At 40.1% G+C, this 15,594-nt stretch overlaps 1 protein-coding gene across 2 annotated transcripts in view; it reads right to left on the bottom strand.

The window, feature by feature from the left end:
• LOC124267718 (serine/threonine-protein phosphatase 6 regulatory ankyrin repeat subunit B-like) overlaps positions 1 to 14,559 on the bottom strand; it is a 54,019-nt gene extending 39,460 nt beyond the window's left edge. For both annotated transcript variants that reach the window (XM_046702704.1, XM_046702703.1), the window contains exons 1-3: positions 14,499 to 14,559; positions 13,745 to 14,137; positions 12,654 to 12,998 (exon numbers count right to left, since the gene is read on the bottom strand). In XM_046702704.1, coding sequence (XP_046558660.1) covers positions 12,654 to 12,998; positions 13,745 to 14,137; positions 14,499 to 14,538 — 778 coding nt within the window. In that variant the 5' untranslated portion in view covers positions 14,539 to 14,559. The remainder of the gene's footprint in view (positions 1 to 12,653; positions 12,999 to 13,744; positions 14,138 to 14,498) is intronic.
• Positions 14,560 to 15,594: the final 1,035 nt, after the last annotated feature.

The raw sequence follows: 15,594 nt of genomic DNA on the forward strand, positions 1-15,594 counted from the left end.
TTTCTTGCAAACATCCACTTTTATTAGAAATTATTGAATTGTACAATGAACTTGCTACTGGCCAATGCGACATCGTCTTTTGTTGGTTACCCAACCACGTTGGCATTTCTGGGAATACAATGGCCGATCTTGCTGCTAAGGCAGCACTCAATAAATCTGTTACACCACTTCTAATTCCATACTCTGATGACAAAGCCAGCATTAGAACATACATCCGCCATCTAATGCAGAAGAAGTGGGACACCCAAGTAGGTATTAATAAATTACATGCAATAAAACCCTACATTGGTTACACTTACTTGGGTTGTCAGTCCAGATTTGAAGAGGTAATTATTCGGCGATGTCGCATTGGCCATACTAGATATACTCATGAATATTTATTGAAAGGCGAAGATCTTCCGTTTTGTATCCCTTGTGATGAAAGAATCACGGTCAAGCATGTCTTGCTTGACTGCATTGAATATTCCATCACAAGGGATATCTATTTCAAATCCAAAACTCTGAAGGATCTTTTTAATGTCAGTTCTCATTTAATTATTGCATTTTTAAAAAAATTAGATTTGTTGAGTGATTTGTAAATAGATATATATTTTATTCTTGGTAGTTTAGATTAGCAACTGAGATTGTTAGTGGCTGTACTCTCAAAGGGGGTTGAAGTATTGTAAAATTATTGTCCTCCTGAGAGGGTACGTAAGTCCCAAAACATTTAGTCAATCTAAGTGTACCTGCTTTTTAATCGTAGAATAAGTGTGTTTTTAATTTATGGCTAGATTTCTCTTCTGTCGCCAATGGCTGAAGGAATGGTGTAAATCCAACTAGAGTCCATGCAGGTAGCAAAAGTAATGTAAGTCCCCATGGTTCCTAGTATGGTGATCTACCTTCAGTTGTTGGCGATCTATAGCCCGTTTTTATATTGTATTGTCTTCGTAAATAAAATAGTTTTACATGTTCATGCTAGTTTTAGACTCCATCTGTGATACTCTAGTTATTTTACAGTCCTTCGCTGACTGATTCTTTAGCAACTTTAATTTATTATTTATATAAAACACTTCTCGTCACGATATGGCTGCAATATTGCCGATGTGACGTTAAATACTAACTCACTTACTCACTCACTCACCGACTTGGTGCTATCAGAAATCGCAAAATATCACAGAATGAAACAAGAGATTCGGACCAAATCTCGTAAAAACGCCGTCATTTGCAAAGACGAAAAAAATATTAACACAACAAGGGAAGAAACAGGCCTGACAAGCCTTCATTACAACAACCAAACAAAATCATAGAAGCAGATTCACAATAAACTGTTTCGCGGACATCAACGTAATGTAGCCAGCCATCTCATCGAGCTGTAGGTAAATAGCCGAGCCGAGATATACACACACTGCAACTCGCCCACAGCGCTCGTTCAATGCTACCGAGACGGCAGCGAGAGATGCAGTATGATTTAGTTGAAATCAACATAACGTTGCCAGCCAGCCAGCCAGCCTGTCGGCTGTACAAGCCGAGCCGAGCCACACACTGCGACTCGCCCACAGCGCTCGCTCGGTGATACCGAGATGACGACCCGGGAGGAAACTGCCGATAGATGCGTTTAATTCACTTTCAGACATCTGTAGCCTTGCTAGTCAGACGGCCGTGCATCATCATCATAGCCGAGCCGAGAGACACCCCCGAGACCCCCGAGTGGGTAGCGAGGTGATGACGTCCGAGACCTGCGTTTCATTCTGCTAAAAATACCTCTCGCCTCGATAATATATAACAAGTACGACAATACGTTGGATTGTTAGCCTTTCGCCAGACCGCCCCCATGCTCATTAAAAAGTGATTATTTCCTAAACTATTTGACCGACTTTCGTGAAATTTTGCATGCATCTCGACAGATGGTTACACTATAGCAACACGGCATTGGGAACACTCTCGATGACTTCATAAGATTAATTAAGACTTACTTACGACAAAAAGTTTTGTCTTTTCCCGACCGACCCAATGCTCACTTAAAAGTCAATATTTCAGAAACTATGTGACCGATTTTCATCAATTTTTTGCATGCAACTCAGTAGTAGTATACACAAGGGGGCTATGGGATTAGGGACTCCCAAGGGCTCAATTTGAAATTGAGCCCTTGAGGGGACCTGGTCCTGTAGCCCCATTGTGTATACTACCAACCTTGCTGTTATTCTCCAAGTGGAATTTTAAATGAATTGACTGAAAAATATATGAATGACCAAACAGTGGTATACACGATGGTGGTGCGGCCACAATACCGCCAGTAGCATTTTTTTCCGCCAAATAATGCCCCACCGATGGTCGAAAACTAGGGAAACCTAGTCACCCATATTTGTTTATGTATTTATGTTAATTTTTTCATTGGAGGTAACACCATGTTGTGAGGTACGACGAGTAATTCCTCCCGCACGAATCCACTGCTCTGTGAGCTTTTTTCTCCTCTTCGCTGATGTCCATGGCCTTCCAGGACCTGGTTCGAATCTCTTGTTTCATCCTGTGATATTTGACGAGTTCGGACAGCACTAGCCTAAACTCTTCCTCGGTTATCTCACTATCGGATAGGGCTGTGGAGATATGATTCAACTTTGCCTCAGCCAGAACTCAAATCTTGTTGTGTTTTAATGCGTCCCTCTGCAATCGGTGCGAAATGAATTTAAAATTCGCTCCCGCCAACCCCGAAACCCCGATGCTATTTCTATACCTAGCACAATGGGTGCGGCCATTATGGTGAGCAATAAGCCGCCGCCCGCGACATCTAAACCCATGCTGACTGCTACGAGCACGGTGTCCATGCCGTCCCAATCCTAGTCACCTAATCGCCAGCACACAAAGTCAGCCGCCTAACCTATTCAGCTACCGTGACTTTGTGTGCTGGCGATTAGGTGCCTGACTCTGAGGGTGTGAGTTCGAATCCCGGATGGGGCTCAACTCAAAAAAGTACTAGAATTGGTACTTTACTAAGAAAGTGTAATCCCAAATATAACATATGTTACATTTGACCACTTTCTAAATGGCATTGTGTAATCATAGCTTTCGGTCTTGGAAACCGTTCCAATTAACACCTATCAGAGGGGTACACAAAGCCCACAGTCTAGACTACCAGTTGTCCGACTTCCATTTTTGTGGAAGTCGCGGTAGCTGAATAGGTTAGGCAGCTGACTTTGTGTACTGGCGATTAGGTGACTGACTCTGAGGGTGTGAGTTCGAATCCCGGATGGGGCTCAACTAAAAAAAGTACTAGAATTTGTACTTTACTAAGAAAGTGTAATCCCAAATATAACATATGTAACATGGAACAATACATCTCGTTCTTGACCCGGATGCTTTCGCCATAACAAATCGATACACTGACGTGTTGACTCGACCTCCGCTGCTGAGGAAGGCGTCTACCCATGCGAATACATGGACGATTAGGCGAGAGTCACGGAAACGAAATTGCCTCCGATCGAATCGTTTTACAGTCACTTAACGGAATCGAAAAAAAATGATCACGATTACGAACACGCCGTCGAAGTGTGGGACAAACTCGGCTGTGAGAACTGTACTTGAAAACTGACGTGCTGCTGCTCGCCGACGTGTTCGAGATATTCAGAAAAACGTGCTCAAAACAATACGGCTGAGGCCCAGCGTGGTATTATTCCAGCCAGGTCTCTCTTGGGATGCGTTGTTGAAAAAGACTGGTGTCCATCTGAAACTGTTGACGGATTATGATATGCACCTGTTTATTGAGAAAGGCCTGCGTGGTGGATTTTTTATGGCTGCTAAGCGACACGCTAAAGCCAACAACAAATACGTGGAAGGCCATGACACGAAAAAACCAGGGCCCCTATTCTCGAAAGGATCCTAGCCCTAGGATATCCTAACTTTGATCCTAGGGTCTAGGATAGGTGTCCTACCTTGTTCTCGAAAAGTATCATAGCGTTAGGATATCCTAACTTAGGACAAATACTAGGATAGGTTCTGACTTGTCCTAAGTCTATCTTAGCGGAAGCCATAGTGGTGTGGTTCTTGTTTGTTCCATTTTTGACGTTGTCAAACCAAATAACTTGCCTAAATTACATTTGAATTTACAACAGCACAAAGTTTTGATGTGCTACGAAGGTGTTTTTGAGTTTATATTATCAATTTATCGGTAATGAATAGACACACTTGTTGTGAAGCACATATTCTTTAGATCTACAAAAGATTTGTTCAATTATTACCTATTCCTGGCCTTTTTAATCACAACATTACTCTTTCCAGTGGCATTGCCGTGAAATGTAAATGTCAAGGCCAACTTGATAAGAGAAGTAACTCCTGTTTATTTCCTAGGTGAATTTTTCAGTTTGTGAGATGATGCAAATGATGAGTTTGACAGATCTTTAATGTCCTTATTGCTTTTTGGCAGACTTTCAAACTCTGAAGTAAAAAAAGTTATCGCCTTGTCAAAAAATGAATTTTCAAAAACTTCAAAACTACTATATAGTGTGATGAAAATATCAAATGCTGAATCTCCTCATATTATGAGTTTTTTATGTAATGAATGATGGGTATTATTTAGGGGAATCCCAAACTTAATGAGGGCTTTTCTATCTCACCTACTGAAGAGCTCGCTATCCTAGCTAGGATAGGTAGCACAAGTTGGGACAGGGATAGGATTGTTTGGAGAATGGGTCTTATCCTAACTCCTGTCTTAACTACTTAGGATCTGTCTTAGCTGGGACACTTTCGAGAATAGGGGTCCAGCCTCACTTATACACTATCTCGACGCTAAGAATCTGTACGGCTGGGCTATGAGTCAAGCTTTACGCACTGGGGATTCGAATGGGTTTCCCCCGACGTTGACGTCAATAGTATAACGTCGGACTCGAACAAAGGCTACATACTCGAAGACGACGTGGAATATCCAAGAGAATTACACGAGTCGCACAACAGTTATCTGCTTGCTCCAGAACGATTAATGGTTGACAAAGACTGGATGTCTGAATATCAACGAGAGTTGATAATAAACTGGCAGACGTGGAAAAACTCGTACCAAACTTTATGGATAAAACCAAATGCATCAGTCACTATCGTAACCTGCAGCTGTACCTCTTGCTAGCATGAAGCTGAAGAAAATACACAGATCTAGAGTTCTTAAGTTTGGCCAAAGTCCTTGGATAGAAGCTTACATAAGACTGAACACAGATTTGAGAAAATGGGCCACCAGCGTTTTCGAAAAGAATCTATTCAAGCTCATGAACAACTCGGTATTTGGTAAAACGATGGAGAACATTCTCGACTTATTCAAACACTTGATGTACGACTACTACTACAACGAACTCAAGAAACAGTACGGCGATAGATGCGAGGTGTTGTACACTGACACCGATTCATTACTGATGCAAATTTGTACCGAGGATGTGTACAAGGACATAGCGGAAAAAATAGACGTGTACGATACAAGCGACCACCCCAAAGACCACGCCCTGCACAGCCGAGTGAACACAAAGATGCTGAGGAAAATGAAAGATGAGTGTGCCGAGACCCCGATTGCAGAGTATGTCGGATTGCGGCCTAAGATGTATTCCATCAAGAAAACCGACAGCGGGGAAATCAGAAAGGCCAAGGGCGTGAAGAAATACGTCGTGGAAAAAACAAATAAAACACAAACAATTCAAAGAGGCCCTGTTCGTTAGACGAACCTTCAAACACAAAGGAAAACTCTGAGAAGTGACAAGATATATGGTTTGAGAATGAACTAAGCATTGTTGTCGCCGATGGCTGCGAAAGATGGATAGTCGAAGATGGCATCACTACTTGTGCATACGGGCACAGTTGTATTAACTCATTAAGCCCGAGAGTCCCATCACTACTCAACACCTGGAAGCCCTCGCTGATTGCCCACTCTCTGTGCCGAGACTAATTAGTGCTAGTCACCTGATTTCCCAGGCAGGTTTCGGGGATCACAGGAAACTGTCTAGTCGTACCAACAAGTCCTGATTGTTTAATTGTGTCGTAAAGATATATGTTGAAAGAAATCAGGTGTGAATACATGTCGTGTATTGCAAGCTTTATGTAATTTTATTGCAAGTTTCTCTTGTAGACCTTATGTCGGCTTGTACATTTATATTTTGTCACAATATGCATACACATGTATTCTTTGTATGTAACAGATGAGACACACGTTAACAAATTCTCTCTCTTATATCATTGTGTGAGGTTTAAATTTACAAAACATCTATGACAATGACATACTGTAAAGAAGAATTTACTTTCATACTTTATAATCTTCGACGAAAATAGCGGTTTTGCCGATACATTTCTAGTGTTTACGAATTATTTTAATGAGAGTACTAAACGCTAGTCTGTGACTAGCACAAAGCACATTCATAGCATTTCACTGTCTTTCATACAGATTTAATGCAGAAAACATACGTGACCTTACAAACATACATATACAAAATGTATACTACATATTCCTTGCATAGACATAAAACAAAGAGTCACATGATAGGGCGTCATCAAATTTCACGAATAGAACGTTCGGTATCTCAACTGTTCAATGTACTGGCTGGTCATATGTTATCTGCGACCAATCGTATCATGAGATACCTGTCACAGAGGAAAAGACAGGTGATGGGGCGTGGGCGAAATTTCTGAAGAGCACGTTTGGTCATCAGCCGCTTGGATAGAGATTGGTTATTGGCTATATCCTTGACCAGTCGATATGCTGGGTTTCGGCTTTATCAACTCAAGCTATCATGTAACAGTTTGTGTATTGTAAACATACACACTGGTAACGATGTATGACATATACACGACATACAAGACAAATATGAGTAGATAGTCACTTTGGCGAGTTTATTTGTCCTCATTTTAGTGTTTTTCGCTAAGTAAAACCAGGGAGACTCTATAAAGTTGTAGAGTATCCCTGGTAAAACAAAGCAATTGAAATCAAACCACTGAGTAGAGATAGTATTTATTTTCATATACATTTTATGCACACAACTAGTACATAAAACATAATGGTTTGCTGTACATTTAATTATAATCTTCACCTTGATACGAATGACTATCCAAACTAGAGTAAACGCATTACAGAATTCACGAGGTGACACTATACTGAATTATTATAGTGTATAAACTTGCAGTTGACACCCCCACCCCCAATATTTATGAAGGTGGGCGTGCCTATATCTTTACTGAATGCAAACGAGGTTCATAAGATTACAGATGTGCATGCATGTATAAACATCACAGAGAGGGGCGTGACTCCATAAAGCAAGATGTCCATTAATCTATTCGAGCTTGGATGTATGATTACTTGTGTTTATACATTATGTTTCAGTATATGAAACATGACAACGTAATGATGCCTAAAAAGTAAATTCAAACTATTCTATTGTGTTTGAATTCTTTGTATGTCCTTGAAATTTCGTATATTGTTTCCTATTTATTAGGTAGTTGAAGGAAATATAATTTTTAGCAACCTCCAAACCATTACATCTAATTCAACCAAGGTGCATACGAAGTATTTTAGTTTCCATTCCCAAGGAAGAGTACCAGGCACTTACCTCTGTAAAAGCATCATAATCCCCTTTCTCGCCGACATGCGTTCATTTGCTAAACGCTGTACAAGCCTATGATAGTGATTAGCAATTGTTATCAAAACACTTTAAATACTTCTTCTGGTTGATACTAAAGGTGGGATCTCTCGTAAGAAAAGCTAACATTTGAAATAATAGGTACAGTGCGATTTTTAAAAGTACAACACACATGTGCGTCTCTCGCTGAATAATTGATGCTTTCTGTTGACGACTGTATGTGGCTCTCGCTGTGAGAAACTGCTAATTACCGCTGTGAGGAGCTGATTAATTTGCCCCATATATGCGTCTCTCGGCCTTACTGAGTTAAAGGAGAAATATGAATATAACGAAATAATGGATAAGATTTACTACAGCCCACGGGGATACTGGAAAGGCGAGGGTGCCCTCTGCAAGCTTGCTGAAGCCGCGAAGGTCTCCGAAGACGATGCTAAGGCGTAGTTGAAGAATCTGTGGCAATCTACCTGCCATGACAGGGTGGGACGCAAAACATAACGTATGCCCTGACCATCGTGGATGTCGCCAGTCGATACAAAGAGGCAGAGCTAGACTAACAACTAGTCTCTGAAATGAACATATTTTACTGAAAAAGTTCATAGTAAAAAAAAAAATAATAATGAAAAGGAGCCCTGAGAGCTGAGAAAATCTAGACTTGCCACATTTTCTAGACTTGTGTGGGCTTTCTTGGATATATTTGCTTCAGGGTCTGTACGAGAGACTAAGGCAGAGCCGTTGACGGCGAAAGATCGCCAAGGCGCTGAAGCGTATCTCCAAACGAAGCCCATGGACGTGGTCTGCCGAATTTCAAGTCGACCGGGGCACGAGTTAATTGGATCTGTGTCACAGCTGCTAGCCAAGCATGAGGTCGAGGTCAGGCGCAGTACCGTGGGGGGCCCATCGCAGTCAATCTGTTATGGAGAGGTTTAACTGAACGTTAGCCAAGAGTTTGTTCGGACACCAGTACGCTTGTGAAATGATAACACCCAATAAACGATCAATGGAATGGGTGTCACGTTTGCCTTGAGTTGTGTCAGCAATCAATAACTAAGTAACTAGATTAATCGATAAAAAAAACATCTGATGCAGTTAAAATGAAATCAGTGACTGCCGAATCATCAGCACCGCGCAGGGGTAAAAAGTAGAAACTTTCGGGCCAGGTCAGTGTGAGGTATTTATACCAGCCCGGCGACCGCGAGGGTGATAGTCGACAACGCGCCACTGACCATGTGTGGTCTATCAAAACGTACAGTATCGGTCTACTGGATATCAAAGAAGGCCAACCCCATTTGTGTTATCTAAAGGACGGACGAAGTAGGGAATTCGTGCGGCAGGAATTACTCGTCGTACCTCACGACACGGTTTTACCTCCGATGAAAATATTAACATAAATACAGAAACAAAAATGGGCTACATCGAACGATGGTCGATGCCGGTATCCCGAGTTTTCGACCATCAGTGGGGCATTATTTGGTAAAAAAAGAATGCCAAAGACGGTATTGCAGCCATACCACCATCGTGTATACTACTCCAAAACATTGTCAGACTAAAATATTCACAGGAATGTGAAATATGTGCCCAATGTTAAAGATTAAAGTTAACTAGTTACATGCAGACTTAGATCTAATATTATTGTTTTGAAACTAGCGATTTTAATTACATTTCCTAAAACTGTTGGAAGCGCACGTACAATCTCCACATCAAGTTCGTCAGAAATACGCTCAACTGGATCCATGAGAGCCGTTATGCCAACAAAAGCACGTTCGTGTATTTGAATCTCTCAGCGTCAATCGCATGAAATCTTATTAAAAACTTTACATTATACAGCACAATTCTGTTAGCTACGTTAAATATTTTTATGATTTTTGTAACAATAACATAATGTCATAAACGATTTATGTAGTCGGGATTATTGACGATGGAAAAATTCAAACCACCCGTTCTCGGATTTTTCAGAAGTAAATATTTACTCATGCCAATAATGGTTGTCACCCCCTTCATTTTTATTAATTGGAGAGGGTGTGTGGGGTGTGTGTGTGAGGTGTGTGGGTGGGGTTGGGTTGGGTTGGGGAGTGGGGTGACAACCATTGTTGGAATGAGTATATGTCTTGTCGCCCAGTAGTGAAAGTCACCAATGGCCTCCACACCCCGGGAACCAGGCTGGATCGTCAGAAAAAAACTAAACTGGACCCATGAGAGCCGTTATATAAACAAACGCAAGTCTGTGTATTTGAATCTCTCACCGTTCATAGCATTATTCTAATTACAAACTTCACATTAGGCAACACAATGCTGTAGGCGATGTTCTTTGTACCTGTCAATATGATGATACATATTTTTCATGATTTTTAAAACAATGACATAATGCCACAAACGATTTAAGTACAGTGGTGTATTATTTTTTCAAAGTTCCGCAATCATTACTTGCGTTCTGCTTGGTTTATCGTATTTTCACACATAACATTCACCGAGAGGGGGACGGGTCACATGTGTCTGCTGCTTGAGATGTTTTGATTTTGTACTTTGATCGTAAATAAGTATAGTTCAAGAATGAAATTTTACTGTTTTGGAGTACTTTTCAATATGATCCTTCTCTGAATCTACTCTGAATGCTTCCAAACCTCCCGATTGGCCTAATAACCTTCGCATCCTCTAGTTAGGTGACCTCCTAGATACCTTCAGATCTTTACGTAAAGAAGTATCGCGAGGGTATAGAATATGTGATTGTAATCCTTACATCCACAAGAAAAACATGATGATTTGAGGAGGTGAACCCCACACGAGAGCAGACTTGACATTATGACAATCAGAGAAATTCTGACTAGACAAAGGTATATCACTAACATCCTAGACAGGGTTGTAGTACCACATCTCGATGACCATCCTCTTAAACACAAGGCCAGTCTTCATTAACGACAATACTAGGAGGAGAGTCAGGGATGTTCTTACAGCTACACCAGATAATGACATTGTGCTGGGATATTGATACTTATGTGATTTCCTGAGGATTGTGTGACAGAATATTGAAAATGATAACACTCTTGAACGTCATTCGACGTTAGTATCAGCACTACTAAATGAGGCAATTTTTTGTTATGTTTGCGTCTTTGAAAAAATACAGTTTGCTATTCTTTTTCTATATTTCACTTACATTTTCTGCGAATATAGATACACGGACGAATATGGAAACAGGATTGCTTGTTTGTAAAGGTGCATCGTCGGTGTTTCGGATATTTAGGCTTTCCAACCTTTTTTGTAATATTGAATATGTTGAAACAGTTTAAAGGTGATATCCACAGATTTACTTATTTTTTTTGCTTTACCATCACGAGATGGGTGCTTTTGTGTTGACATACTTGTTTAAAGAATTTGGATTTCGATGTTTCTCTGAAATAGTTTGCCCTTAATTGTCACGCATTTACTTGCCTCTCCGTCCTCGTCATAGTTTTGTGTTAATAGTTGTTATTATCGAATCTGGACCACACAATCCAGTGATCAACAGCCTGGTCATCTGTCTATGCAATTGGAAAACAATGATATCTGTCAACCAAGTCAGCGAGCCTAGCCACCAGATCCCGTTGGTCAGCTCTTACGGGTTGAATTGCATTATAAATGGGCAGTACATGGTAGTTAAAATTGGCGAATACCGTAATGGCGATATCTAACCTGACGCATCCACCCATTGCATGCAGCAAGCTCCTTTGTGAAAAACCACACTATCAAGACCCATACTGCTAGTACACCGTTCCCATCAATGGAACCTCATAATATAGTGTATGATTAAAAATAAAAACTCTAGAGAAATTGTACAAGTCCCGATGTTGACTCTTGCTGTTAGATTTGGATGCTGTTTGGTGCCGTCAGGTCTATACAATAAACTATACAATGAAACTAATTTCAAATCACTAAAAGAAACAAAAGATCGTATCAAACTGATGACTGTTTATGAAATGAACAACCGCATGGCACCAGAATAACTGAGTTTAAACCTGGCAGAGTTGCCGACATAAGTAATTACAATCGTAGAAATCGCACCTACCAACAATTAACTGTAGAGCCCAATAGTATGCACATTAATTTCTTCGAGGTACAATGATCTTATGGAATCCCCTGCCAGAAGAAGTTATAACGTTAATTCAGTAAATGAATACAAAACTTTAATATACTTTGACTTTGATGAAGAACACTATTTTATGTTTTGTAGTAAATACTCAGATGAAAGACATACCTTATTTTATTCCCTTTCCACTCAAATTAATGTAGCCTCCTGTTTACAAATAATGAACCAAATAGAATAGATATAATCTGCTACCAAATAGACAACTTCAAACAAATCTAGAAGATCTCTATATTGTCCTTTGTCATTATACACATTTGTATCTTTATATGTATTTTTACTCTGACTTATTATATATCGTTTATTATAGAACATTGTCGCTGTTTCTACATGGAATGTTTGCGCAATAAACATGTATCTTGCATCTTAAACTCAGGAACTAGATTCTGACAAGTTATCCACTGTTACCTCAGTCTCGGCTGCAGCGATCTATATGCTGATACACTTTAAGACACACTTCCGAAACATCAAACTGTTCATGTGATCAGTACGTCGAAGACGCCCTACATAATCACGTCACATGTCGGAAATATCAAGATATTAGGAAACGTAGGTCTTTTACACCACAAGAAGAACTTAAATGCAAAATAGTTCAATGAACACACTTATATCTTTTCTTACTGCTGAACGTACAAGAACTTCAGTCTGCAAATCTGTTTCACAATGGCACCACTAACTCACAAGTCTTACTTTGTTGACGTATGTTAAGACATTCTTTAAGTTAGATCAGTCCTTTTATTGTTCATTGTTACCGGAGCGGTAGGGATATAACCATTTTGCTTGTTTACCAATTCGTGTTTCTTTGTGGAAAGATAACACGTGTTAACCAACAGGTGTTTTTCTCTCTCAGCGGAGTTTTTTTTCGAAAATCTGTCTGTTTTATTACTCAGACGGACTATTTAAAGACAGATTCCCTGTCATATCTGCAAACGACGGACAGCTTGTTAAATCAATTAGCACCATACCTATGAAGTCTTGCAGCTGGACGTCCATCTGGATGTCCTTCACTGTAGAATCTATCGCTTGGAGACACTCCAGGATCATGGCTCTCACTTCCTCGTGTTTACTGATCATCTCCTGGGCGTCTTGTGTAGTTTCGTGATGAACGAAGAACTTCACAGATCCGGTCCGAATAGATTTCAAATAAGCCCTGTATTTTGCTCCAATAGCGTCCTGCAATTCTGAAAAATGTCTCTTTGACGTTTCACCGTCAGACACCTTAAACCCGGCATCAGTTTTACACAGCCATGTTGTTTCCGACGTATATCTCGTAGCATAGTCCGGCGTCGACTCGAACAGACACGTGCCCCCTTAAATGGAGGAAAGTGTTTTGATAGATTTCAGCTTTGTATTGTTTTATTTTTGACAACTTCCACACACTTCTGAATAATCTCATATGCTAACCAGAGAATGAACGTTCTACGAATATTGATGTATGTATCTCCTTGTCGGTAATGTTGTCATAGAACCTTTAAAGTACTTGTATGTTATACAGGTAACATTGAATATATTTGACATTACTTTCTCAGTGAAGTACAAATTCCAGTTCTTTGGGGGTTTGGGTCACAGCACTTGTTACATCGGACAACTTTCTGAATGGTTTTCCATATTGATAACACCGGCCCATTGCTCAATGTCCATTGAAAACCACTACGTAAGTTACTCATAACGTTCAACTATATCACGGAGTATAGCCTTAACCAGGCATCGCATGGATGATACTCCCCAGACTCTGCAAATTCTTATGGGGTTGTTCGTCCAAAATACAATGTCTTTTGCAATGCTGCTTAACAGGCGCTGAGAGGGGACCTGAGGTATTTATGTGTAAATGCACAGAGTGATATTATTCCCATTCCATGCCCTCTGCAGAACACATCGTGTTGTCATGTCATAACACATCATATTATGGGCTCGAGCACAGCTGTCGGAGAATTGCATTGACCATATGATGAAACAGTGAAAGTGGTAATCCATTTCATATTACGCGGGAGTATAATAAATACTACAATGCACTATTTACACTGTTTGCGTTAGAAGATATATTTTAAAGTGTTACCTCCGTTCTGCTGCTCGGCTGGTTCATTCACTCCCTTCAGCATAACCCTCACGTTGATATTATCCGCCGGTATTTTCACACATCGCAGAAATGTCACGACAGTGTCTTTCACATCAATCAGTTTACACATCATTCCAAACGCGTTTTCCCTTGTGTCATGTCTGAGTACCAGAATGACCTTCGGTTCAGGGCTACGTAAACTCGCCGTCTTCACCGTTGGAGGATTGTCAAAATGATGCACTAAATCGCAGAAGTGTTTGTGCACTTCTCGTGAATGTACAATTTCCCATTTCCCTGATATAGGCATACATGTCCACTCTGTAGTGTACAGCCAAGTCAGTTCTTCGTTGTTAGTGACATCAACCGTGAAGACGTCATCTTCATCATAATACACTGTAATAATATAAAAAATATACAGTAAGCACGTCAATATTAAATATTCATATGGTGAGAGTAGGCCGACTAATGGTACACTTAAATTCAGGTTTCGATTTTTTACCCGAAAGTGTGTCAGACTGCATTCATTTTTTTCTGTTTCCTTATGATGGAAATACATGATAATCGTTACAAATGATGATGTTCATGCAGTGCCCTTCTACATAAATCAATTTGCCGAAATCATGTGTCACGCAGACAGTTAAGAAATCTTTTCTTCATTTGACTGACCGCCGTGATGATGCTGGAATATTGCTAAAAGCGAAGTAAAACCAAATTGTAACCTTGATGATGTGAGAGTGAGAGCATAAAAGCTTACCTTTAGGTATGATATGGGTGGGCGTATCTGTGGTAGACATCCTTCAGGAAATGAAGACAAACTGAAAAAAGAATCCATTTGTAGCTTTTATAACACTCCTGAATGTAGGATTTACAAATTACAAACGGAACAGTATCAGGAGATTCACGCTGCCTTCCTAACTATATACGCTCCCAGCAAAATATAGGCTTAAATTTCATGTAAAATTAGTCAGCAATAGTGTTTTTAAGTTTGTATGACATCAGAAGTTCACAGACATGTCGTGGCTGTTTTTCACATGGAGCGTGCATTGCGTATACATCTTTTCCTACGATGTATGTGTGTCATTTAATGTGCTATTTATACTGCTTACAACAAGAGGACAGATATGGTATTGGAAAATATACAAAATACAAAATATACAAGTTAAAGAACTGGCACAACTCCTTATTTTAACACATTTACGAACTATATGTCAGTTAAAGTTTTCTGTTACAAAACTGGCACATGTAATAACAAAATTGCAGAAATATGAACAGCTTACCTTGGATGTACATGCAACACCACCTCCACCTGCCAGCTCGACAACACAAGGTCTGTACCGTGTCAGTAAAGCAGTCCAATTGGTTGTTGGTGTTGTTGTGTAGCGGGCTAAGGCACGACTACACTGAATAACAATATGTTTGGACTAGCCAATGAAACCACATAGTTCATTTATTAATGCAGGATATGTGACTGGTAAACGCGTCCCCGAACGATCATTGGGCTACCATACAAGTATCTTCATAACCTCGCCTTTCTAATGTCACTGACTAAGTGTAGAGGCTTTGAATAGTTTACTGAGAACCACCATGTGTATAGGATTAACACAGGGGCTTACAGGTTCTAGGGTTGATTTCTTGTGTAATTGTAAACTGTAACAAATTTAATTTCAAGAGGATCTTTTCTGTGGCAAAATAAAAATTGACAGTTTGGTAATGATGAACTGGGCCCGGTTGTTCAAAGCACAGTTATCTTAACGTACCGTTAAACACTAACGGCCGTTAAATAGCTAACGAAAAGTTAGTTAACAGAACGTTAAAATTTGGTTGCTGGAAGGTCTTTTTAACAGGCCGTT

Source organism: Haliotis rubra, unplaced genomic scaffold (assembly GCF_003918875.1).
Source record: "Haliotis rubra isolate DU_JTF1 unplaced genomic scaffold, ASM391887v1 Scf1331, whole genome shotgun sequence".
Classification (NCBI taxonomy): Eukaryota; Metazoa; Mollusca; class Gastropoda; order Lepetellida; family Haliotidae; genus Haliotis; species Haliotis rubra.